Source organism: Crinia signifera, chromosome 5 (assembly GCF_055691185.1).
Source record: "Crinia signifera chromosome 5, ASM5569118v1, whole genome shotgun sequence".
Lineage (NCBI taxonomy): Eukaryota > Metazoa > Chordata > Amphibia > Anura > Myobatrachidae > Crinia > Crinia signifera.
This window is the reverse complement of record NC_139221.1, coordinates 253,890,700-253,918,598: the sequence shown is the minus strand read 5'-3', so window position 1 is coordinate 253,918,598 and position 27,899 is coordinate 253,890,700. Positions and strand designations below refer to the sequence as shown.

General features: G+C 40.5%; 1 protein-coding gene across 21 annotated transcripts in view; it reads right to left on the bottom strand.

Annotated features, from left to right (window-relative positions):
• PARD3 (par-3 family cell polarity regulator) overlaps positions 1-27,899 on the bottom strand; it is a 508,043-nt gene that overhangs the window by 171,915 nt on the left and 308,229 nt on the right. For 7 of the 21 annotated variants that reach the window (XM_083188844.1, XM_083188831.1, XM_083188826.1 and 4 more), the window contains 6 exons: positions 24,721-24,948; positions 18,802-18,840; positions 18,445-18,495; positions 16,677-16,724; positions 15,890-15,937; positions 15,368-15,584 (listed from right to left, as the gene is read on the bottom strand). In XM_083188844.1, the coding sequence (XP_083044970.1) occupies positions 15,368-15,584; positions 15,890-15,937; positions 16,677-16,724; positions 18,445-18,495; positions 18,802-18,840; positions 24,721-24,948 (631 nt within the window). The remainder of the gene's footprint in view (positions 1-15,367; positions 15,585-15,889; positions 15,938-16,676; positions 16,725-18,444; positions 18,496-18,801; positions 18,841-24,720; positions 24,949-27,899) is intronic. The other 14 variants (XM_083188840.1, XM_083188841.1, XM_083188842.1 and 11 more) reach the window with 10 other exon arrangements.

The window sequence follows — 27,899 nt, the reverse complement described above, 5'->3', positions numbered from 1 at the left end:
CCGATCGCATTAATGATACATCACAAACATCATCCTGCGTGTAAGCTCGATTCTGTTAACAACTCCCCTCATCTGTACATGCAGTTTAATCCGACAACAATATCATCAGCAACTGCAGGGTGGGGGTGGGGGGGATATAGTCAACTATATTGCCAGCAGAAGGAATCGGTAAGTGTGTACCCAGCCAGGGGCATAACTTCCAGAGGGAATGAGGGGCCAGCCTCTGGGCTCCAAATCCTGAAGGGGCACCTGCATGTATAGAAGCACCTGTGTGGTTCACAGTGGGATCCAAGTGTGATATAAATAAAGTTACTGATTCATTCAACCATATTCATGAAATATATTCAATTGAAACAATTTTTGCAGAAGGTATGGAATGGGATTTATTAAAAATATATCCAAATCTAGAGTCTCAGGCTAATACCCTCTAAATATAAATGCCTGCTATCAAACCAACAATTATATGACAAAACAATGAGTAGACAAAATGAACACAATCAACACAACAGGAAAGTCATGCCCGTACTCGGAACACAGAGGGATCAGTAGTCTAATTATGGCTCAGTGACAGCTATTAGCCCCTACATGAAGGGCAATTCTACAAAGCTCACTGCTCTAGAAAAAGGATTCAGGGAACACAGCTTTGCCTAATGTTTTGCACAGTAAATCTGTTCTAGAGGGGAGATCTAATCTTACTCTCAGTATTTATCTAATATACTCTAGACTGGCACAGTACATATATAGCACTGGACCATCTCCAAATGGTCACATTCTACTTCTTCCAGGAGTGTCAAGAATTAATGGCTTTCATAGGTTAGCAAAAGACATTCATAAAATCTACAAAGATCTCTTAACAAAAATCCTTGGACAGCTTGGTTATAAGCATTAACAAAGTAGCTGGGGCCACTTAATAATTCAGATCAGGTGTAAACCCTTCTGACAAACTGCAAGAAAAGCCACCAAGTTTCACAGACAGCTGTGAATCATTTGACGGCTTTGCACAGTACCTACTGTATGTATATAGGAATCAATCAGGAAGCAGATAAGAGCTGCGGTTTATCAAACCCTTTACTTAGTCATCTCTAGTAAACTAGCTGTTGCTCCAGAATACAGAAATAGAGATCTGTGCGAGAGAATGCAGACTAGGGATTCACTAGAACAAGTGACCTCACTGACACATTAATCAGTAGATTTCACACATATAGCTACAGTCTCTAAGTCCCCCATTCCTCGGCGTTGTCCCTGGTTCCCCTAAAGAGAGAGGCTCGAATTCACTTATTACAATCCCAATAAAACCGATGTCTGATTTATTCTGAAGTCAGAAACTCGTAGCCCTTAGCAAGCGCGCAGTACAGGAGTACGTGTGCAAATGGGCAGGAATATCTATATACTCTCACAAAAGGTACATTATAATCCTGAAACAATGTAATTGGTATATCTTTCACGAACAGTGTATTCAACCTAAGTCTTATCAGCTCCCTTCTGGCATGCTTAGGTTCCCAGAATTTATAGTCATGAATGGTTACCCTGCCTTTCATGTTTTTTTTAGCCAAGCATTGTTTGAAGCTGAATAGACTCTACCCTTTAATTTTCACTCAATTACAGAAGTAAAATGATTTCACATTTTCTACATATAAGCTGAAATGGAAATTGACTAAGAACCTCATAACTGTCAGCAACATCTTTTGAGAAAAGATTAGCTTTGCAGTGATTATAAAATAGGTGTCATCTTTGACACTTGCATTCCACACCGAATTGGAGCGCTGCGGAATGGGAATGTTAAGGGACGTCAAAAAGGGTCTTAGAGAGCTCAGCTGTCATGCTATGTGCCTCCTTTTCCTCGCTTTGTAGTCAGATGCTGAGCGCAAAATGTCAAAGGTTCTCCATTTAAACTCACTGACAAGAAATAGAAGAATACTAGAAGAATATGTTATTAGCAACTATGAACTTGTCTTTGGTAACAGGTCAGCAAGATGCAATTTGTGTATAGGAAAAAAAAAAAAACAACAATACATAAAATGCCCCTCGCGATCTTAAGTAAAAGCAGGAGCGCTAATGCCTTATAGCATCTTATTTACAGTGTGTGCGGCTAATAACTCCGTAATACGAATTCCAGGACATGGATGACCAGACTTTTCCATCACTCTGACGGGTTCCTATCTACAGTCTCACTGCATGGTCTGTGTTTGTTGGGAGGTGAACACAATGAAGCACTGCTCTCATCTACTCCAGCATCCCCTCCAACATTTCAGGAATACCGTTGACATTTATAGGCCTGTAAATGTAATAGGTACTTAGTAACTGTATTTAGTGTCAATAAGTCAGCCATTTTTCATGGAGCTGAGGAGGTTGAAAATAAAGATTGACAGGGCGTAAACCTGAAGTATTGATTAGGTTATACATCAGCAGCACTGTTGGCATAGTGGTTAGCATTACTGCCTCAAAGCCCTGGGGTCATGAGTCCAGTTCCTGACCAATGCACTTTGGGCCTGATTCGTGTTTGTTAGTAAAGCAAAAATAAAAAAATTTACTTTGGGGTAAATGTATAAACGCTCGAAGTTTCTCCCCCCGTGTATATAAGAAGAGAAGATAGCATATGGATAAGCTGGGGCAATGTATGAAGGGTCAGCAGAACTAGTAGATAAAGAGTTTGAGCGCCAAAAAGGAGCAACACCGTTCCAGCAGCTATCGAATTTGGGGTGGTTGCCAAAGGTGGCTGCAAAGAAATTTATGGTAACTCCGGGAGTTTCAAAGCAGCACCTTGTTAATTACAAGCCTTTGCTATCACTATTTATTCTGACAATCCTGGTACTCCATCCACAATAGCTATAGAGATTGGTAACTACTGCACCTGATCATCTAATTCATCATACTGCTAACCAGCTTTCTGGTACTGGCTGCATTCTCTATTGCTGTGGCATTAACGTCACTAACATTGATGGCTTATTAACTATCGATAAACCAAAACTTAATGGATCAATAATTCCCTCTACTAAACAAGACTGATCAATACTAACATACTTTTTCGAATCGTGTCGGCCAGAACATATGAGGTTGTTGGTTTTTCAAATATTTGTGATCAAAGTTTTTTTACATAATTTTTTTATTTTATGCATATTTATGAATTGTGATTTTGTTCATATTTTATGTTTATATAAAGTACCTGAATTGTTTTAACGAATTTTGATTGGCTTATATTTTACACTGCACCTAGCGCTGTCTTATATTTTCTCTCTTGGACAGCAGAACTGACCGTTCCCCCCACCTGCAGCTATCGATTTGGTTGCTTAGGTCATTGTCAAAATGTCAGCCGCTGTATTGGCTGCTGTATAGTATAGTATCCCGATAGACCCCGGTGAACGTACACTGGAGCCGGCAGGAGACACATAGCGATCAGCAATGAATGACTGAAGAGGTCTATAAAGTGCTGTGTAATAAATATATATATTTGTTTTAGGTACTTATATAATATCTGGGCTCCCGTTTTTCTTATGAGACCGCGTCCCCTCGCTGCGCTCGCCACGCTTTGGGCACGGTGGCTCGCTGCGCTCGCCACACTATATAAAATCATCTCCGTGCGTAGTTGGATAGTAGGGGTATGAAAAAATGGGGTGCATTTAACATGGGAGCCCAGATAATACATAAGTACCTTGTTTTATAAACGTTACTAAAGAAACATTACAGGATTAGGCTAAAAGGAGCAAGTGGAATGAAAGCAGAAAAAGACTGACTTATTAGTAGGACATCATACATAGATGGGATATTCTGCCATGACTTAAGTTACACTTTATATATTGAATAAAGTCAGGATACAGACACTCACCATAAGGGCAATCAGTCACAATACTGGCTCCATAATATCCAATCAAAATACAGATGGATCACAATGAAGAGTAAAAGGTTTAGACAGTTAAAGGGGATGTTTATTGTTAGACTGTGGGACGGGTGAGTTAGGGTTACAATACTTAACCAAAATCTGTTGGGATTTTGACCATTGGGCTTTCGCTGCTAGTATTGTTATCGTCAGGATTTCGTAAACCCCCTTTATAATGAGCCAGCATATTCGTTAGCAGCTCTCTCAACCTATATAAAAAAGTGAAGTTTAATACTATCTGGGTTATATACCAGATACTGTATGTCAGTTGCAGTAAACAATATGGTTTTCATTTTTGTATACACAGGTTATGGGAAGGAACCATCGAACAAACAAATTATAACCATACTTGTACCATCACTTAGCAGGCCCATAATCATGAAGTACGCAGTAAAGTGGGCAGGATCCAGATAATGCCAACATCTAGTTGTGGTTAGGGAATTATATTCAACAATGATTTAGATTTAACAGTACAGACTCATGTTGCACAACAGACTCTCCAGAGTGATTTTAGATATTAATGGTCCTGGAAACACTGATTTGCACATGTGTCTGTTTATTTACAATAGTAACTTGGGATTTTGAAGTATTTAGTAAAATTCTGATTCAAAATTCAACAACAGCAATGAGTTCATCCTAAATATGAGCATTCCAAATTTCTTTTTATGGGAATCAAATGTGAGAATTCAGGAAATAGTGTTAAAATTGACAAAGTGTAAACCAATGTCAGGTGTTTCAACTTAAGGAATAAAAAAGATGGGAAAAAGGAACCAATGCATCCACAGATTGCAAAGAAAAAAGAAAAGCTCCAACTTAAGTTTCTATATGGGGGTTGGGCCACAAGAAATACAGTATGCATGCCGTATGAAGAGCAAAATGGTAACAAATGCCGTAAGACTTTGCTCAATCAATTCAAATGCATTTCGCTACATGACATACCATCAAATGGCAGAGAACCATGATCCACTGTGAGAGAACTCACCATAGGTTACTGGACAGCCACCGTATTCACTAAGTCTGAAATGAGTACTTGCTTTTCTTGCCAAAGTAACAACTGACCATTACTGTGCTGTGCAGCTCGGCGGGTAGGTGTCCCCATGTGAAAACTGTACTGTCCCTGCTTATATTGTTACCCACCTGGCTGCTGCAATGACCAGTGGTGCCGCTGATGGCTGCCTAGGCGACACGCAGCTCAGCGGGCATGTTCCCCCCGCATGTAATGTCTCAATGTAACGTATGTAATGTCATCCCCCCCCCCCCCACACACACTTCATCCCTGCTTGATGCTGCACTGAAATCCACAAAACAATCCTAGTGTGCGCAAGCACTCATGGCCAATCAAGTTGATTCTATTCTACTACTCAAGATATAACACATTACTGTACATTGGGTGATTGTCACAGTGACATGAAACATAAGGGCCATGCTCAAAATGAGCTCACAATATAAGATGGGGGAACACCAAACATCTTCATATCAAAGTTACTGCACTATGCGACCTTAGTTTATAATAGCCGGTAATGTGTATTACCAAACAGGGCAACACAATAAGACACTGGGGGGGGGGGGGAAGGGGGGCTATAGGCAGCTTTCACTCCTCTGCTTTGTGACTGACAGGTACCTATAAAATGTAATAAAACAGCAGTACTATAAAAACTAATAAAGCAGAAGTCAAGCGCTAAAAAGAGATTGGCATAGAAATATACTTTTGATAGTACGGATAAATAAATAAAATCATAGACATAAGCTTTCAATATAAAACTGGCATAGAAAGAAAGAGAATGAGAGAGAGAGAGAGAGAGAGAAAGAAAAAGAAACCTTTGCTATTCTGCTAGGTCATATTTATGAATGCTATTATAAAACTGCATATATTGAAAGAACCCCATATAGATATTCAGACGCCTGAAGATGTACAGTGAAGCCAGCTTACTGTATATTGGGTATGACACTGTCCAAATATTGGCCAATAATCATACGATCAGACCAATAATTAAAAAGTGCATTGGCATGACCGATGATCTTAATTATCGTTGTGTCAAACATGCAAAACCGTCCAGCATGTCCCCTAGATCTGATGGGGAGAATGAGGAAATGCTGCCTCCCCAGGGCAGGAGTCAGATACTGCACCATATACTGTGACACAGCTCAGTGTATTGCCAACATACCTGATGGTTTCAGCTGGTCAGATGAAAGGTCTGTCAGCTGGACACATTGTATCTGGCAGTGTTTGCATGGCATTAAAGACCGCAACATGCACAGCTGTACCTGCAGGCACTAACCAATTATGTGTCCAATGCATCTGTCTATTCCACAAAGAATAATGTTAGAGGCCCTAACTAGGAACTTATGATTCCCTAAACAAAAAACAACTTCAAACTTTTTCAGATAGGTTGAGAACAATATAGTTATTATTAATGTGCTGAGATATTAAAAACAGAGGCTCCCAACACGATCCATACAATGGTGCCCTATGGGACAAATTTTGCAGGGCGGGATAACTGAATTGACCTCTTGGTGCTCTGCTTACAAATACTGGTAATCCAAGTAGTCACCTTAGCTAGAGGCTCTGACAAGGAGATCTCCCTATGGCAGCTACTGTATGGACCGTCTCTACAGAGGAGTAACCTTTTCCCCGCATAACAGGTATAGGCAACCCAGGGCAGGCTCTATCAGTGGACAGCTTTATGTAGGTGCCTAGGATGAAGAGGTATGTGTGTGTGTGTGTGTGTGTGTGTGCGCCAAGTCTGCCTATCACAAAATTAAGGATGTCTATGAGGAAGACATACTTGCTGTACTTAATACAGTAACCGGCAGTGCAGCTTCTAATGCTAGGTACACACCAGAACGATGCAGATCGAAAGATGATTGTACGATGGTCCCACAACCCTTGAAGCACACCATCTGCATAAGTACCCAGTTGAAGGGGTAATTTTCAAATCCTACCTGCCGGAGATAAGATCTGAAAAATGACCAAATGACCAATGGGGAAACACATTGGATTAGGATCAGAAATGGCCCAAAACATACCCAATTTACATACAATCAGTCGAGATTGTGTCGAAATCGGGTGAATTGTGGCCAAATTCTTCTGGGGTGTACCTTGCATAAGACGCAATCTCCACACTTTCACTTGGGCGGCTATAAAGTGGGTATTGGTGGCAGTGTATGGTTTGGTGTGTGTGTGTGTGTGTGTGTGTGTGCGCGCGCACACGCATGTGGGTGAGGGGGGGGGGTCTAGGAGTTGTATATTAAGGTTTTGTATAGGGTGCCGGTAAAAGCCGTACACCGGCTCAATAAGTGAGCCTAACTGAACTGAGCTCTGGTACACAGCACCAATGTTTATGTTATGAAAATAAAATACACTTACACCTGTCTCCACATAAAAAGGAAATACATGAGAAGAACTCAAAACAAGCCTTGTACACAATGTCTAGAACCGCAGAGAGAATAAAAGATAAATGTAATTTTCGAGTCTACCAGGGCCTGCGCTGTTAAATAATCATAAAACACAATTAGATAAAGACTCACACAACAGATCCTACAGCAAGTTGTTTATTGCCAAGCTCTCACTCCCCCGCTCTTGTAGCAATATTCTAATGTGCAAATCAAATGAATAGGCTTTCAAAGTAAGTCACTTTAAAGCCCTTAATAAGAAAGCAGTGAATATTAAAATGTCTATTACAATTCTGTTCACTTTATCAATTGCATCATTTACAAAATGAACGCGTGTTCAGTTAGAGTCTTATTCTGGCAAATTCAGTAAACACAGATCCCCTAGGTGCATTCCAGCAATGCACGGAGCTTGCTTTCAGCGGTGAGCGCTGTCATACATACACAGCATGATCATACAACGCTGACAAATAACACGTTTCCCTGCACTCGTCCGCAAACCTACAAGACTAAATGTAAGACCTGCAGCTAATAAAGTAATAAAGATAGGGGTTTGATATATACACTTTAATCAAAACATATATATTTTGTATATTTATGTAAGAGCGCCACATGATTGGTACTACCAAAAATGTATTTATTAAAAATACTAAGTAATATAAAAAATGTATACAATAAAACACAATTCAAAACATGAATATACAATTAATATATGAAATTTCCTTAATTAATAAATCTAAAACAGCATTCACTATGCCCAGTTCTGGAATATTTTGAAATATATTGAAGGAATCTTCTTTATTTGGATGTTATACTCCCTGCATTTGCGACTTTTTAGAGATTAAAAAAAGTACTTGGATACCACTGAGAAATTACATGCAGGAGTAGAGGTAAATAAATATCACTGTCCAAGCTTGAATGAATTTGCAGCAGGTAAGAAGAATACAGTGCTCCCACGGCTGGGGATAATTACAGTAATACTACCTTGGCGGCTGAAGCAATCAGTAGCGGCAATGATCTATAAACCTCCGGCGGCTCTAGCTACACCCGCCTAGCAGCCGTCGCCTGTTGATGGACTACCACTAACAGCCATGTTTCAGTCTATGCTGGTTAGCTGGTACTTTATCTCTCTTCAAGGCAAAGCGAGCCACACAGTACACCTAAGATTTATTGTCCTATCTGACTGGTTGGAACCTCAAATCTGGTAATCTGTGACCGAAATGCTGGAAAACCGACGCAAACGAAGCAAATGGTCAACTGTAATTTGCTCCCATAAATTACCATATTTTTGTACCAACCAGCCAGATCGAACAATAAATATAATATAATATAAAATAGTCATGTGAGTGTGTCTCTAAACTTGCCATATAAAACAAAGCTGAAAACAAGGAGGTGGCAATTTTACCATTTTCTGGTAAACTGAGCCCTTTTCACATTTATAGTGTGCTGCATATTCTCTATTTTTCATATGAAGTTTAACAACGCAAATTAGTAGTTGCCAAAAATATTTTAGGAGTGCTTTCCTCCCAGTTACATGCAATCTCATAATCTGAGTGTTTTTGTTTCTAGGTGCATTGCTAATTTGTGTTTCATGAAGAGACTAAGGGGCCCATGCAGTAAGAAAAAATATCAACCAATCAGCTCATTTTTCAAACACAGGCGTTCAAATGGCAGTTAGGAGTGGATTGGTTGGTAGCCTATGTCTGTTCATCAATTCTCTCTCCAGAGGTTTAGTACACAGAACCCAGAGGCAAACACAACACTATTCATCTAAACCAGTGGTTCCCAAACTTTTTGAATCACGGCACCCTTAAGTATCAGAATATTTTTCACGGCACCCCTTGGCCAAAAGTTGGTTACTAATTTCAGGAAAAATATTAAATTAGTTGTGATTTAAATGTTTTCCTCAGGTCCACTTATGTGGTGAGAAACATGATTCACTTCTGTTTACCCACATATTCTTAATTGGAAGCCACAAGCACTGATTTTGCCTATTTCATTGGCCATAAATAACTTGAATTGGTTCTGGACCACCAACCTGAGGCACCCCTGCAAGTGCTCCAAGGCACCCCAGGGAGCCTAGGCGCACAGTTTGGGAACCACTGATCTAAACACAAAATCAAAAAGAAAACCACAACTGACAGAGCAATCACACAAACTGCACATTAACTGGAAGTTCTGGAAAAAAAAATGAAGGGTCCAAAAGATCACTGCAAAATGGTTGTGGGTTGCAAAAATTCAATACTCTTATTTTTATTTTTTTTAAAACTACCACAGAATTCATGATATGAACTGGAAGGCTCTATAAAGATCTATTTCCCTCAATGTGCACTATTGTAAAGCGCAACGGAATCTGCTACGCTATATAAGAAACTGTAAATAAATAAATGTGCAGGGCATATTAAATGCTGTAACCTGAAGCTTTAGCTGGTATAGCTAAGTTATAGATGTGTGGAAAAAAAAATAACAAGTGAAACGAAGGAGGTGTACACAGACCTGTAATAAACTTTAGTGATGGCTTTACAGCAATGGTCTTCATTTCTAGCAGTACACTACTATTCAGCTTCCAGAATCACTAGTGTGAGTATATCTACAAGGAATATGTATATATGTTTGGGTCCAAATCGCAAACCATCCCACTCACAGATTTGGGAGGTTTTAAACTGTAGTATTTATCCTCTGGGTCATTATCCAAAATATGGTTCACTGCGACATTTAGGGTGGCTTCACAATTATTATTTCCCTACAGATACAACTAAGAAATTATAAGTCATATGTGGGGATAGAGATTAAAAAAAAAGGATAATAAAAATTAAATAAATAAAAACTGCAAATAGATAGATAGATAGATAGATATTGGAATAATTAGCCAAGAATACTGCACAGAGATGATCACGCCAGAGAGGGGTTATGTACTGTATCTTCTGTACTACTATTTGGGGAATTGGGATGTACCCGGTATCACTGGAGTGCTGAGATTTACAAGCACATACATTTGAGAATAAAGAAAAGCAAATTGAATCTAAAATCGCTGGTTTTCGTAGCAGAATCTTCATTAAAAAAAAAATGACATTAAGGACTAAAATATTCCACCTACTGTTCAGCGAGAACAAAAAAGTTCAGAGCGTATAATCATTTCTCCAGAACTATTGTGCATCGTTACCTTCCAACTGTGCGCCATGAAGTAGGCAACATTTTTTATATTTTATTCCTCCCCCAATATCTGTGAAATAGTTTTTACCTTATCAATGTATGTTGCTGCAGATATTGGTATGTGGATGTCAAGAGCTGTATAAATTAGAATTTGTGAACATTAGTGAGGGATCTGCCAGCTGATTGGCATGTCATTTGCATTATTCAGCTGCATTCCGTAAGCGTGGATATGCTAACGAACCCTTTAGCAGAACACAAAACAAATGTGGAATGCCGCAACAACTCAAGCCTAACATTCTGCATGGAATGGAATATGTAACTGATAATACATTCATTTGTTGCTACTAATTGAAGGTTATGGGTTAAACAGCAGTAGGTATGACATTGTGGTATGAAATAGCTGGATTTAGGTAAATGTTTATTACAGTCGTTGTCCCCAAACTGTGCGCCATGGGGAATTTGCAAGTGTGCCATAGGTTGGTGGTCAGGGAACAATTAAAATTACTCACGGCCAACATAGTAGGCAGAATCAGTGCTTGTGGCTACCAATCATATAATACATGGACAAACAGAAGTAAGGCCATTATTCTGATTCTCTCGCAAAGGCAAATTCCTTCTCAAATGGACAAAACCATGTGCACTGCAGGGGGGCTGATGTAATTTGTGAAGAGACAGTTAGATTTGGGTGAGGTATTTTGTTTCTGTGCAGGGTAAATACTGGCTGCTTTATTTTTACACTGCAATATAGATCTCACTTTGAAGTAAATCCCCACCCAAATCTAATTCTCTCTGCACATGTTATATCTGCTCTACCTGCAGTGCACATAATTTTGTCCATTTGAGAAGGAATTTGCCTTTACCAGTGAATCAGAATAACCCCCAATATCCAGTCCCTCACCACATAACTGACCCTATGGATGGCATGCAAACACAATTTCCTATTTATCTTATAGAAGCTCTGTAGAAAGTTATTCTTCCATTCATTTTAATACATTACTTAGTATAAACAGATAGTGACACAGAATATAATAGGTACTGTATCCAAGAATTACCGATATAGGTTATATGTCCATCTATTCTTCCTTAAGGCAGCTTTATAAATGGTTTGATAGACTTTGATTTCACATGTGTTGCTCACAAGTTATGTCCACAAGACCTGACAACCATAGTCAATATTTATTTATAACAGTTTCTTATATAGCGCACACATATTCCGCAGCGCTTTACAGAGAATATTTGAACATTCACATCAGTCCCTGCCCCAGTGGAGCTTACAATCTACATTCCCTACCACATGTACACACACACTCATTCTCGGGTTAATTTTGTTAGGAGCCAAATAAGTATATTTTTGGAGTGTGGGAGGAAACCGGAGTACCCGGAGGAAACCCACGCAAGTACGGGGAGAATATACAAACTCTGCACAGTTAGGGCCATGGTGGGGATTGAACCCATGACCTCAGTGCTGTGAGGCAGTAATGCTAACCATTACACCATCCGTACTGCCCCAATATGCACCTTAATTGGTAAGGTACAAACAGTGATACTGTTATTACTGTGTGTGGTTGAGTTTTAGAATGAAGAATTAGCCATGCAGCCTTCACTTTATCTACGGACGCTCTTTTCTTTACAATTATTGTATTTATAACATGCAGGGAGAGAAATGGTTAATCAGCGTTCTTCAAGAGTGCATTGTGTGTCTTCGTTAAACTTAAATAATGCATTGTTATTCACAAGGGGGTGAATTAACAAGGCTTTTGTCTAGGAAATTTCCTGTGATGTATGTACACCAGTGTTTTCCTCCCTCAGCTGTGTGGGTGGATGTTGTTTAACACTAACTGTGCCAAAGGAGACAGCAGACAGGCTTTGTCAGCAGAAACAGCAGTGACTAGACATGCACGGCCATTCTGCTGTCAGATGATGAGGTTACAAAAAGCAACCAAGTGAAGGAGCAAATAACTTATGACACGTACAAACGGTTCGATTTGGTCTATTTTTCGATCGGATTATGCTTATATAAGCAAAATTGAATGGAAATTGAAAAGTTTTCAGCTGCATTCAATGCCGACCCCGATGCGAAGCCCTGCTAAATTGAATTAAAAATAGACTTTACAGGCAAGAGTATATAGTGCAAATCTGTACTATATACAAATGAAATGCGTTTTTCTTGCTGTTCGATTTGATCAATCGCAAGCAAAATTGCACCGTGTGAAAACCCCTTAAATGCATGAAGCCCCATACAAACTAAACCACTTTTTAAAAGACATCACTTAGAAGGAACATTCTGAGCAATATCTTAAAAATTAAAATCTAGTGTGTACACTAAAGGTCCATACATACTGGGCGACTATGCTCAGGCTTGTATGGACAGCGGCTTTCCCCCTGCCCTGCGCCGAAGGAGGGGGGAGGGCGGCTTTGCATAGCGCAATGCTATGCAAACCCATCCTCAAAGCCGCTCATCTGCTGGTATAACCAACAGATGAGCGCCTTTCCCGGTGATGATGCGGGAGCAGGCAGCAGCGCTCACCACCAGGGCATACACACTGGGTGGCTTTGGGCTGAAAGCCGCTCAAACCTGCTCAAAGTGTGTATGAGCCGAAGGTAATGATGCACGCTCCAGCGCACTTAACAAATTCTCCTGTTGGATGAACATGCAGGTCGATTTTGGCTATATAGTCAATGTTCCACATGCTCAGTGGGTCCCGATGAAGTCACTGAACGATTATGTTAAGTGTCTATGATCAATTTGCAAGCCCACGTTGGGGGTCGTCTAGTCTATATAGTGCTTTACATTTTAGAATATGCAAGATACTATGGACTGGCTTTAACATTGATAACTATACTGCACTCTTCCATCTCTTGATAGCTATACTGCCCTCTTCCATCGCCTGATAACTATACTGCACTCGTCCCTCTCTTGATAGCTATACTGCACTCGTCCCTCTCTTGATAGCTATACTGCACTTGTCCATCTCCTGATAGCTATACCGCGCTCTTCCATCTCCTGATAACTATACCGCGCTCTTCCAGCTCCTGATAACTATACCGCGCTCTTCCAGCTCCTGATAACTATACCGCGCTCTTCCAGCTCCTGATAACTATACCGCGCTCTTCCAGCTCCTGATAACTATACCGCGCTCTTCCAACTCCTGATAGCTATACCGCAATCTTCCATCTCCTGATAACTATACCGCAATCTTCCATCTCCTGATAACTATACCGCGCTCTTCCAGCTCCTGATAACTATACCGCGCTCTTCCAGCTCCTGATAACTATACCGCGCTCTTCCAGCTCCTGATAACTATACCGCGCTCTTCCAGCTCCTGATAACTATACCGCGCTCTTCCAACTCCTGATAGCTATACCGCAATCTTCCATCTCCTGATAGCTATACCGCAATCTTCCATCTCCTGATAACTATACCGCAATCTTCCATCTCCTGATAACTATACCGCAATCTTCAATCTCCTGATAACTATGCCGAACTCGTCCATCTCCTGGTAACTATACCGCAATCTTCCATCTCCTGATAACTATGCCGCGCTCTTCCAACTCCTGATAGCTATACCGCAATCTTCCATCTCCTGATAACTTTACTGCACTCTTCCATCTCCTGATAACTATACGGCAATCTTCCATCTCCTGATAACTATACCGCACTCTTCCATCTCCTGATAACTATACCGCACTCTTCCATCTCCTGATAACTATACCGCACTCTTCCATCTCCTGATAACTATACCGCACTCTTCCATCTCCTGATAAGTATACCGCACTCATCCATCTCCTGATAACTATACCGCACTCATCCATCTCCTGATAACTATACCGCACTCATCCATCTCCTGATAACTATACCGCACTCTTCCATCTCCTGATAACTATACTGCACTCATCCATCTCCTGATAACTATACCGCACTCTTCCATCTCCTGATAACTATACTGTACTCTTCAAAACACTTTTTAGTTAAGACTGGGAAAAAAAATAAAACAGAATTAGACCTCCATTTGACTGTATCTCTCCATAATTACAACACACAGCACCGCTATAGTACACAAATTTTCATTCGATAAAAGGGTATGTTAAGTATTCTATAAAATTGTATACATTAAGCATGTTTCCTTTAATGAAATGGTCTGAGGGGCATCAGAAGATACCTGCTGGATGCTCAATAATCAACACAAACATGATTGGGTAAACTTACGAAAAAAAAGTAAAAGAAGCAATGTTGCCCATAGCAACCAATCAGATTCGGTCTATCATTTCTCTATTGAATCTTAAAAAAATATATAGACAGAACATTATTGATTTTTAGAAGCTTTGGTAAATTTACCCCAATTTGTCAGCCCCACTTGCAGCTATTTTGTTGGCTAAACCAAATCAATAGGAACCGCATCCTGTGATTAGCAACACAGAAATTCTTAGGCGTATTGCAATGATCTATAGAATAATTCTCTACAGTATATCGGTCTCCAACACGCATGTGTGTGCTGGCCCTCCATGGGCAAGCAATGGGAGAGACCTTAGCTATATCACCACCCTCCATTGGGAAGGGTTAAGTATATACATTAAAGGAAGGGGAGAGACAGAGCAGAAGGTGAACCGAGGATACCAGTGCTGTATCCCTTTAATAGTATGAATATAAACTGAAGGTTACAAGAAGTTACAAGTCTAAATAACAAGAGAAGACAGTTTCTCCAGTTAGCAGAAGTGGAATGGGTTGCAAAATAAAGCACCTTCCTTGATCAGTTCTAGAAAATTCTAAAATGCAATAAGTTAATTGTGTTTGCTACCAGAAAATGACCTATATGAACTTTTCAATAGGAAATGTTGATGCTACAAAAGGTAAAATATCACAAGTCAGCATGTTCACAGATCTGGCATGAAAACTTAAACTCCAATGCATTACAGCAATCATCATTTTGTTATCTCCTGGCTATGACTTACCGGAACATGTCTCCCAGACCTTTAAGCACCCCTCCTTTCTTGGCCTTGCTTTTATCCTTATCTCGGTCTTTTTTCTTGTCCTTTCCACTCTTGTCCTTTTTGCCCTTATCTTGGCTGGAACCATTGACTTGTCTCTCCAGTGAGTGGGAAGGCTGGTCGCTGGCAGTAGACACAGACTCACGCCCTGATCTTGAACTCTCTTCAGTGTCTTCTTCCACTAAAAAGGCATAGGAGTGTTACAACACTAGACAGGACACACATCCGCCACGGATCATTGGTCTCTTCTACACATAATATATAAAAAGTTGGAAGATAAAAACTAAAGCAAATACCTTTTGGTGCCAAAACATTACAATAGCTCCTGATCAGGAAAATACAGTACAAACATATAAACTTAATGTACTGCTCCACCCATCACATACACATGTGCAAGGCATGGAAGTCTCTAGTGACACATTTCCACAGAGTGACACATTATAAAAAAAAGGCAACCAGCAAAGCATTTCCCATTGTTTCACCTACCCAGATCTGCCGAACTGTTCTTATGTTCCGTCAGTGTCTTATTAGCATCTGACAAAGTATTAGTAAAATGTGGTTAGATGACTTGTAAAATACTATTCAAATTGTGGTGGTCACACTGTGATATATCTGGCTGAAGGATTAATAGACACCAAACACCAATGTATAAGTGACACTTGGAAACGTCCTGTAATCACTGACCAAGTACAATATCTACTGGATGTAACTACTTGGTGAATAGCCACTGAGCAGTGTGTATTTCTCTGCAGTGTTTTCCATTTCTGGACACAAAACAGACCTTTATCTTACAATGTTGCCTTATGAATATCTCATTCCTATTCAGGATTAAAGGCACCTAGAGAGTAGAGTACTCTATCTGGACATCACCTTAATTTCATCAACATGTTCCACACCACTACATTACACCTTTACGGCAGTAATTATTATGCTGGTGGTAAAGCTCATTGGCTAATCCATAATGTGAGTGGCCAGTGTAAGGCACATGTCAAATTTACATAGGCCAACATTAGATCATTAAAACGTTTAATAGTTGGATACCTTGCAGAGTTCCAAATGTCCACATTATACTTGACACACCGTTATACTCTAGTAGTACAAAGGAATAACAAAGCTGTTCTCTATAATACACCCACCACATCAGAGACGTTAATCATCTCCTCCAATACCAAGTAAGGACCGTCACAAAACACCAGTGCACGTGTGAGGTGTGGAAACATTAGACTATGAATCCTGAGAAAGTAGCAAACAGATTCTTTCACACCTCACCTACCCCACTCTGCAGAGCTGTCCAATGCCTCCAGCTGTGACCTATAAGCACCTGTTGAAGCATTAACAAGAATTAGGACCCATTAAAAGGGTAAGAGGGGGGTGGGGGATTGGGGGGAGTCGGGAGAAGCTGTAAAATATCCAATTCTAGGGCTAATATACAGTTGGATGCAAATGTATTTTTTGAGGGAGAACTTGCATCTAGTTGCCGCACATGCACAATTTTTATTTTATTCTTGACTATGTAAAATCAGATGCATGTTGTGCTTATGCATACAGGGGCAGAGCAAAGGATGGGGAGGCATGCTAGCATTGGCCAATTCCAGATAGGGAGTATTCACACAAATGCAACTCATGCAGCCCACAACAATAAGATGATGCATTATTTGTGGGTGTGGGGGTCTTGGTGCAATGTATGAATGAATTAGGAGGAGGAGGATGATGATGATGATAGCTACAGTAGCAGCAGCTTCCGATTGGCTATGTGCATCTAAATCCCTCCCACAGATATTAGTACTATTTGTGTGGCTACTGTCTATTGCTATTATTTAATTCAATTTAAAGCACAAAGTCAGATTCCCAATTGACACAGGAAGGCAATAGATGTTGTAGTTTAAGTTTATATTTGTATCTTAATTGATTTAACATGAAGAAAGTGCCTTTAATATTTATGTACTGTAAGATTATTATTATTTATGAAAGAGGTTACGCCACATTTCCGATCGTAGACCAGGCGCCAATGATACAGTTACTGAGCTGAACGCACCGCTTCTCCAAGCTGCATAAACTTAACCTTTTGAGGCTTCATTTTACACCTGTGTTCATGATGAGCCCCTCTATGTGCTGGCCGATTACTTTAAGATATTGGAAACACTAGAAAATATTTTTCTCTTTAGCTCACGAAAAAGCTGCAATCTAAAGGGCACAGTTACCATATACAAACCAAATCCCTTTTGTTACCAAAACATTACAATGGCTCCCAGACAGGAAATATAGTAACATGTAAACCCACTGTACCACAGACAGGTGTAAGGTGTAGAAGTCTTTCTATAACTGGCACGGTTCACAGTAACAGAAATGTAATAGAAAGGTCTATAGATGTTTCTGTTACATGCCACTTCCAGCTCATATCTGTGTGATGGGTAGAGGCTCTGGTACAGTGTGTTTGGCCACCCCTGGTCTATACAGTCAGCCAGTGAAGTGTTTCTCATGGTTTCCACTACGCCAAAAATATGGAGGTCACATTGTGATATATCTCCCCGAAACAGTCACTGAACAGCATACTCCAAACACTGATTGACACAAAACAGACCTTTATCTTATAATGTGGCCTCTTTCCTACTCAGGATAACATCTCTTTCCTACTCCGGAGTACAGTTATCTAGAGAGTGCTTAATCTGTACAGACACTTTGAGGCTACTCTATCCTGTCTCCCTTTAATTTCAGCAATCTATATTACCTCTTTATAGTCACCAAACCTTTCCCGCAGCACTTCTTGGTAATAATTTATTGTATAAATGATGATTATCACCATCATTACTTTAGTTCTATCTGATTGGTCAGTCTAAGGCACATGTCTGTTGAAACCGTAGCTGGTATAACTGCTGTAAATTCCAAAATGTTGCTCTAATATATTACTTGAAAGCAAGAAACAGTAGCAGGCCATCCACAAAACACCAGTGCATGTGTAAGATGTAGAAATCAGACTATGGATCCCCAAAAAGTGCCATTTCTATGCTTGTGCAAACAGGTGTCCCTCACACACCACCTACCCCACTCTGGAGAACTGTCCAATGCTCCCAGCTGTGATCTGTTAGCATCTGCTGGAGTATTAACAATAATTAGAGAGGAAGGTGGGGGTAACATTTTATTTACATCCCAATAAGAAACACCAGAAAATACTTTCCTTTACAGCTCACAAAAAAACTGTGTTCTAAAGTGACTAATAAGTACTATTAGTTGGTGCTATGTACTACATTTCTCAGCCAGTATACCTGAATCCTTTGTTACATATTAAGGAATCATCCAATACAGTGCGTGTGAACCATTATCCACCACCCACTAATAGTGTAAGGATTATGCATCTTGAATCAGCCAAGCAGTGTCACACGCCTCAGTACCTCACTTACCCCAGTCTGATGAACTGTTCAGCTGTGGCTTAGCCGCACCTGTGGAAGTATGACATGCAATAGGTTGTCTCAAACTAAGGCCTGACACCTACTGTACATACCGAATAAAGAAAATACAGTATTATAGCCAGTGCGGCCTAGGTACTGCGGTAAATACTTGCAGCAATTCTATCCTTGCAAGAGGCACAGCAAAAAACACTGTGCCTTCTGCGTACACACAACTCTGATAACAATTCCGTCTCTACACCCTCACAGTACTTAGCGGACATGCAGATGTCCTCTTGCCAACCCAGTTATGCTGAACTCCGCTGCAAGTGGAGATGTGACTGAGAGAAGTAGGACTCTGGTGTGATGTGTGCGCTCGGTTACACACTGCTACAAAACACAAGGTTAGTCCGCAGCCCCAAAGTGTTTTATATCACGCAACAATACTGTTTGCTGCTTTGTTTATTTGGAATAGGTCTGTTTTTAGTTTTAATACATAGACCACCAATAAAAAGCAGTCATCAGACAAGGATGCATAGATTACACAGAGATAGGTTTTATCTGTTCATGAAAAACACTGGCACAGTTACTGCTCTGTCAGATCCTTCTCAGGCACACATTAAACACCTCTAACAATGCTCCATGGTGCACACATACTAGTATAACCGTGAAGTGCTAATCCACATCACAGCCCTATATCCAACTGTCTGCATAACCAAATGAGAAATCCCAATCACAGGGCCCAGATGCAGACATACATTTCTTCTTCATCCCTAGCTCATATACGATAACAAGCCGAGTGACGTATTACACCTTCAAATCTAGGAAGTATTCTGGATGTGAAATCTGTATGCAGTGATGTAATGTGTCATGGCGCGTGCACAATGTACTGTAGCCATACAGAGGCAGGAGGGTTAACCTGTTAGCACAGTACTTGTATAACTACTAAGGATATTAGGCGGTATCTGAGCACTCCCCATATCATCTGACACAGTCAGCCGGCTGATCCACAGAGAAGCAGAATGCTGGAGCCGCACTCCATCTAACAGCCCTACACTTTGATGATGCACCAGAGAGGAGCAACATGACTGCACCGAGCCGTTTCACGGCGGAAAAGAGCAAGCAAGCTTTTTGTGACCAGAAACCCAAAACAAGACAATCTGCTGCTTTTATCTAATTATGTTAAAGCCTCTCAACTTTTCAGAAAGTGCCAATTTAGTAACCAGCTGGGACAATACAAGTAACAAAGAATTGTTCTATGTGGACAGGAACAGAGCAGCTACAGAGTCGGCAACCAAGCACAATATCATTTAGCAAAAATGTGCATTATCCTGGAGCTAAAAAGCATCATACGATGAGGGACCAATACATTAATAACATAACATCACATCACAGAAATACCTGAATAAAAACCGGAGTTCCTAAGGATGAACTGAGCCTTGTTATTTGTGCAAAATAAGTGCAAGAATAAAAGGTTGTTTCCTTTGTCCCATCTGTATGCAAATACCCTAATTATTTAATAACAGTTTCTTATATAGCGCACACATATTCCGCAGCGCTTTACATATATTTATAAGTATATTTGAATATTCAATCCCTGCCCCAGTGGAGCTTACTACACCACAGCAGACAGCGACACCCCAGACAGGTAACAGGAACTGCAAGTGTTTCCAAAGATGGTGGGTGCTAGAATGAACACAAGTAAACCCACGCACTAATGAATAATAGAAGCGAAACTATGGCTGCAGCTAGAGAATTATGAATCCCAGGAACAAAGACTGGGTCAAACTAACTGGACATTTCAATTAGTTTGGCTAGTAACCTTGTGTGACATGTTTTATGTGCCCAGACATAATCCGTGAGGCGTGTGTGTAACATTGTGGTTAAATGAATTGCAACTCCCTCCAAGGTACATAAAATGGTAATATTCAGAATTTGGTGTTATAAGTTTGACTGAATCCTATGGGTTTTTAGAAAGACTTGGGTCATCTTATCTACTTAGCATCCTCCCAACTCAACCTAAAACCGAATTCCCGATACAACTGTCAAACCTTAATGAGTAGGAGTGGGTTTCAGTGTGCCAACACTATGTAGGTTACTCTAGCAGGAATACCTCACTTATCATTGCTTACAGCTTGTAGAGGTGCAATATCGCCAGTCACATACATCGTGTGAAGTACCAACAGAACACCATGGCTAGCTAAATTCTCTTGCAGGCACTTCCCCACTTATTTTTAATAGGCAAAACATATCGGAGACTTGATTTTAATTAATTTTTAGTGGAAGGCTTCCGAAAATGGCAAAATCCTGAAAGATGGAACTAGAACATAAATACAAAATATAAAAAGAAGATCCTGTCAATACTTTAACCATAGCTACCAAAGGTGGTCAGAGATTTGACGTAAAAGTCCATCGAAGAACCAGACTGCATAGTAAGACATAGTATGGAGGAGGGGTTAATTGAGCGCAGATGCCAGGACCGGCAGGGGTTAATGGGCCATGTGTCTGGAATGTCACGGTTACTTAGTGTATCAGCCCATTTCTCTCATTGTCTTTGGACCCTCATTTAGGAAGACTTTAGCGATACTTGAGACCAGCCTAATTAGGATCACTTTACACAAGCATAACCTCTCAGCCGTCATGGCTAGACAAAACCTAATCTAATTTGCTGCCATTCATGAAGAAACTTCCCATTGTGCAATGACCTCAGCAAACATAATTTTGTAATTTACACAGACATTTTGTGGGTGGAGAAAGGAAAAGCACAATTGTGTATGGTGGCTGTGACATGCATGAGCAGAAGACTGATGAATAATTACAATTCATCATTAGTAGGCATGCCAGTCTTCATAGCGCCGCTTGCAGAAAAGTGCAGGAAAACCCCATTTCCTCACAAACTCTTGTTGCTCATAGATTTTAACTAAATCCTGTAATTATTCCCAATGAGAGGAAACAGACACAACATTAACCATCCTCAAACACTAAAAATAGCATTACATAATACACAATGCAAGTGCTGTCAGAGAAATGGTACCGAAATCATGGGACTGTCTGAAAGCTTTGCTATTACAGGTTGAGTATCCCCTATCCGAAATGCTCGGGACCCCGAGCATTCCGGATAGGGGAATTTTCCGGTTTTTGGAATACATTTTTTGTAGCCATACTTACCTGTCCCCTGATGGTGTCTGGTGGTACCTCGGCGTCCGCGCAGTCCCCGGGCGTCCACAGCAGGCCTCCGGCATCTTCTCCCGGTCTCCAGCGGTCCCAGGAATGCATTGCGCGAGTGTGCGCGCGCACCGGTGACGTCAACGGCGCGCGCACACTCATGCAATGCATACCTGGGACCGCTGGAGACCCTGGAGAAGATGCCGGAGGCCTGCTGTGGACGCCCTGGGACTTGGTAAGTATGAAAAGAGGGTTAGGGGGGTAAAAAAAAAAAAAAATTCGAATGATTCCAAAAACCATGTTTTTTTGAATAATTCGGATAGGGGATGCACGGATAGGGGATACTCAACCTGTACATTTAAATTCAAACACAATAAAACTGTATAAATCATCTAAATATACTACTGAATGTGTTGAATGAATATAATCACAAACGTAAAAAAAAGAAGTTAGATCATTTATTTTAATTTCAGATGCCTGTTTAGGTATGCCAATGAATGAAATTAATTTATTTTCTTGGTATGGATCATTGGGTCAACAGTGTCTAGGTTGACAAGCACAAGGTCGACATTGGAAAAAGGTCAACATGAGTTATATTTTCTTTTTTTTTTTGTATCAATGTCAACACCAGAGCACAGAGCTCCAATTAGTGTACCGCTTCCCTCACCATGCTTCGGGCCAGATACATTCCCAATCGTAATCCACGTGGATGGTAAAATAGGGGATGGCCTTTTGTCTATGTCGACCATTGCCACGTTGGCCTTTTGTCTATGTCGACCAAACGGTGTCAACCTATTGACTATCATTCCGGTCCCTTACTATTCACTAGGAATTACTGACAATACAGAGGCTTAAGGCTCTTAATGGCTCATTATTCTATAGAACATTGGTGCAGCACACGCAATGTGTACAGGATGCATTACTTTTGGCTGGATTTTCATCTATTATACATATACAATGATGAAAAACAATAGGGAATTTAAGTTGTAAGCAGAATATACATGACTTTGAATATTTCTATACAGGAATCAAGTCACAGAGTTATAGGAATGAGCTGTTGACTGGAGTGACAGAGACACTTACTGGTGACCCCACTTCATTACATGTAATCTTTTTAAGGACAGGAAGCTGGAAGGATACTCAATCAGTAAATGGAAAATACTATAAATCACTCCATATTCTACTATATCCATGCGAAGAAGAATACATACTCTTCATATGTCTATAGATGAGGGATCTGTACTTCAGACCGGGAAAGCATATAACCTTAAGTAACATACAACTGAAATACGTATTCATACAAGTTTATGTAATTACTACTAAGGAATCGGTACATCTGTCAGAATGAACTTAGGTCTAGAGTCATTAGGTCGACCCCATTAGGTCGACTGGCTGGAAGGTCGACCTGATTTAAGGTCGACATGGGCCAAGGTCGACATGACTTAAGGTCGAATTTGCATAAAGGTCGACATGAGGAAGGTCGACTGGTCATAAGGTCGACATGGGTTTTTCACTGTTTTTTGATCCGAATGTCGACCCAGTCGACATGGACACAGTTGGCAATGAGTATCGGACCCTCGCTTCGCTCGCGATGCATCGGGCACGGTGGCTCACTTTGCTCGCCACAGCTTTAATAACCTCCTCCACGTCCTAGGGGATGGTAGGGCATGAAATACCGCCTGTCGGCACATGTCGGCTCAAAAAAAAGGGAAAAACCCCATGTCGACCTTATGACCAGTCGACCTTCCTCATGTCGACCTTTATGCAAATTCGACCTTAAGTCATGTCGACCTTGGCCCATGTCGACCTTAAGTCAGGTCGACCTTCCTGCCAGTCGACCTAGTGGGGTCGACCTAATGACTGTAGACCTAAGTTCATTCTAATAGATGACCGCTTCCCACTACTAATGAGGGAAGTTGGTGAGTGACTAAAGAATTATAAAGACAGTTGCAGTATGCCATAGTGCGGCACTATACATTAGTGCTTTATAAGACCCACAGCGCTCTGCAGCACAGCAGGGAATACAGGACATGTAAGGTAGACATGTACACGAAAGGTAACATGGGGTCTGCACATTACATACAATTGGGTAAATGGCAATGCTAACATTTCATATAAATATCTGGACTGAACTGGTGTATATTCTTCATATAATTGAAGTCGAGTGTTTCACCGTTCTCTCTTGCTTTTGTAAAAGCGGAGAATCCAGCAAACAACAGTATATGAAGCTGAAGTGGAAGAAAAGTAACTGTGCAGCGCAGGTAGAACAGCTGGATGCGGTGCCACAAGACTCTTGGCTGGAAATAAACGTTATATATTTTCAAGGTTTCTATCTCAGATGCTCTATGACATGGCCTTAGTGATGTGAGCACTTTGTAAGGTATTTCTGTGTTTAATCAATTAAGTGGACTGGTGTATTGAACTTTCCTCAATAAAACCCTACTAATTCTGCTAGAGGAAAAAAAAAAATCAATTGCTTAAATTGGGTACATTACTACTTTGGGACATCAGTAGAAAATGGAAATAAGCAGTAATAGGGTCTGCTCTGTGTAATTTCCATCCAGTTAATATGTCTGGGAAGAGAATGTAGAAGTTTCTACAAAGTCCTCAATAGTTGATGATCTCCACATATCAAAAGTGTATGTATAAATGCGATAGCTTCTCATGTACTGAACGTGGGAGGGAACAGTCTAAACATAAAACAACCCGACGAAAAGAATTAGAACAATGATCCTTTAACCCGTTGCAAACAAGTAGTGCATAACTTACATGTCTCCATGCCTTCGTCATCATCATCAACTGGTGGCTTGTCATAGGACTTGTCAATAGCAGCTCGGAAGCTCTCGTTGCAACCACGTCCGCGAATGATCCGGGGGCGTGGGCGATGGAAAGGAATGTCACCGTTCAATGTCACCTCGGCCACGGCTGTCTGAAGGCTTTCTAATGAGCTGGATTTCTTTAGGCCTAATGAAGGGCCGACGTCTCTGCTTGGGGAACCTTATAGGTCAAAAGGAAAAGTTAATTGGGATAAGTATGAGACAGCGCATGTTTGATTATTCACATTCTCAATAAACTCTGTGGGAAGGTGTGACAATTAAACCCCTTTGTGAAAGTGTTTTTTTCTTTTATTCTGTCTAACACAGGTCTGCTAGGACATATAATGTATAACTCATTAATGTGATCATTGCAATTTTCTTTCACCCCAGTGTCCCCAATGCAAACAAAAACAAAGCATTAAATACACGCACAACGGTGCAATTTTGGCTACAATTTTGATTATTTCTATCTAAAACAAGATAGAAATAGGATAGTAAGTTAAAAAAAATCACAGTGTTTAGAAAGCTTGTGACACCAATGCGCGACCCCATAGCATCGGTATCAAAGTCAAAATAGACTTGGCTGCACAGTCTATTTTCCCATGTCATCTGTACAATGTATGTGGACTAGGGCCAAATAGCAAGATAGACAAAATTGCATAGTTAAATTAGGACAGAAATAGGATAGTCCAAATCACACTATGGACCTTATTCTGGGGTTTTACAACTGTGAATGCGCATTTCTGCATCTCAGAGCGTTCGCCGGGTGCTCGCACACAACACTGCGGGCAGGGGGCATGTGGAGGCGGGCCGGGAGGGATGAAGCCATGGGCATTCCCATGAAAACACTGGGGGTTCCCATGGTAGTGACTCAGTGATGTGGGTGCTGGGGGTAGGCCATGTTCCCCTCCAGAAAACAAGCAAAGCTAAGAGTGTCTGCGAATGGATGTTTACGCAAAACATCCATCCAATACCGTATGGGGATACCTGCGTGCGAGGGGTGGACATTTCTGTAGACGGAATTTAAAAGACACGCAGCGTTGCAAACTTTGCAGCGCTGCATGTCAACCAGAATCACCCCCTATGTGTACACACCTTTACAGAGCAAGTACATTCCACCCAGATTAAACTAAAACAGCAGTAAAACGTAATAATTACACAGTTGGCTGACAGAAATGTTTGATCCATAGTGACCGGACCAAAATGTACTTATTTCTTTTTAACACACAATTTTTATTAAGCGCACTTTTTTTATTTTCTTATATTTCTTATCCTACCCAAATGGGGTGTGGGTGTGTTTTCGGGGACACCTATCCATTAATTTGATTGCAAATCTCTTATTGTGTAAGCATTACCGAGAGGAAACCGTTTCCCCAAAATGTCATTGTCTAGTCTGCCGTAATTATAGGGATCGAGAACAAGGGTCTGTTTAATTTTTAACAGCTCAGGAGGAACACCATGTGGGAGAATGATGGTGTGACAGGAAGTAAAAATACAGCGGTTGGCAACACGCAACGAAGAGCGTTTAAAGAAGCTTTTCAGTTGCCGTATTGGCAGGACGCATATTCAAGCCCCACTAGAAGAAAAAGAAGCTATAAAATAAGAGGCTGGGAAATAGTTAATAAATGCTGAAATATATATATTTATAATACAAGTAAATAATAATTCTGCTGTCAGTATTCACCAGAAATATAAGTATTATATGTGATACTAATAAAACCTACTGTGGATTATACATGCCTCATTACATTGGAAATCTCAAAAGCATGTTCATTTCACGTCAGGGGTAGTACCTCAATATGCATTTACAATGCCCCTTGTTTTATTCACCTTTGTATATTAAAAATGAGTAGAGGAACCAGACCAATGAGTATGAAATACTGTTTATTAAATGTCAACCATTGATTTAAAACCCCAATAAAATAGCCACTAGGGATTTTCATGTACTGTATCCTCTATTTTGATACCAATATCCGAGAGAAGTGGATGTCTGACATATTATTAAGTAGCAGGGCATGCCACTGTCTTGCCGACATTTACTGAAAGTACAGACATAGCTTATTAATTAGCATTGGCTTGTCAAGTGCAAGTTCGAGATGCTTTGTACAGATAGCACTTAAATGACAATCTTTCTTAGAAGATGCCAGGCTCATTACATGAAACTTCATGTCCTAAAATCAATCCTTCAGTGGACAAGTTTTTTTTTTTGGATGAGAAGCAGACGAAAAAAAAAAACATGTTTGTACTGTAGGTGATGCCAAAACCCTGAAATCTGATCTTAACACAAGTTTCAGCTATTAATCCGGTAAACCAGCGTAAAGACTGGGGGTATAATTAAATTCAGCATGATTTTGGGATAGCTAGTACATGGCTGCTCCCATCGCAGATACGAATTGCAGCCCAACACAGCTTATTTTACTATGGAGGTGCAGGGTAAAATAAGTGATTCTGTGGACACAGAGGCAGAACTCTGGGAGGCAATGGTGTAATCTGCCGCCGAGCTCCTGCTCCCAAGAGGGAACCTCTTCTCCCCTGCAAGTTTGAATCAGTGAATTAAAAACAGTCAATATCGTTTGTGTGGCTCTCTTCCTCTCAAAAGGACCATAGATGTCACACGCTCTTTATTTTAAACATAATATACATACGTGCGCACACACACACGCGTACGTGCATACATATATTTATACTAGTAATCCCACTCAAAGCAACTGCTTTGAAAGCTAGTCTGCTACCTCATGTGTTTGTGCATGTGTGAAAAAGAGGTGTAGTTTCACTCTCTGGCAGCAAATGGCAGTATTTCGGAGCCTCATGGACACTAGACATTTATATAGATGATAAGGTGGTGTGGTAGGGGGAATCAATATTTATCTTGCCTCTGGACAACTGTGACAAACTTATGCCACTGTGCGGTCATAATGTGCTGCCGTTATCTTAATGTGTCCCCCTAGAACATTGCCAAAATATGAATAGTCCCTTTTTGGATAAAATGGAAGAAGTTAACTCTACTGTTCTACTAACTCTACTGTTCTATATTTATCTGTATTTAACTTGTTCTTTAAAAAAAACTGAAACTAACAGTCCAAATCCGAAAGGACTAAGGCACACACACTTTATGATAAAAGTTTGATTGGC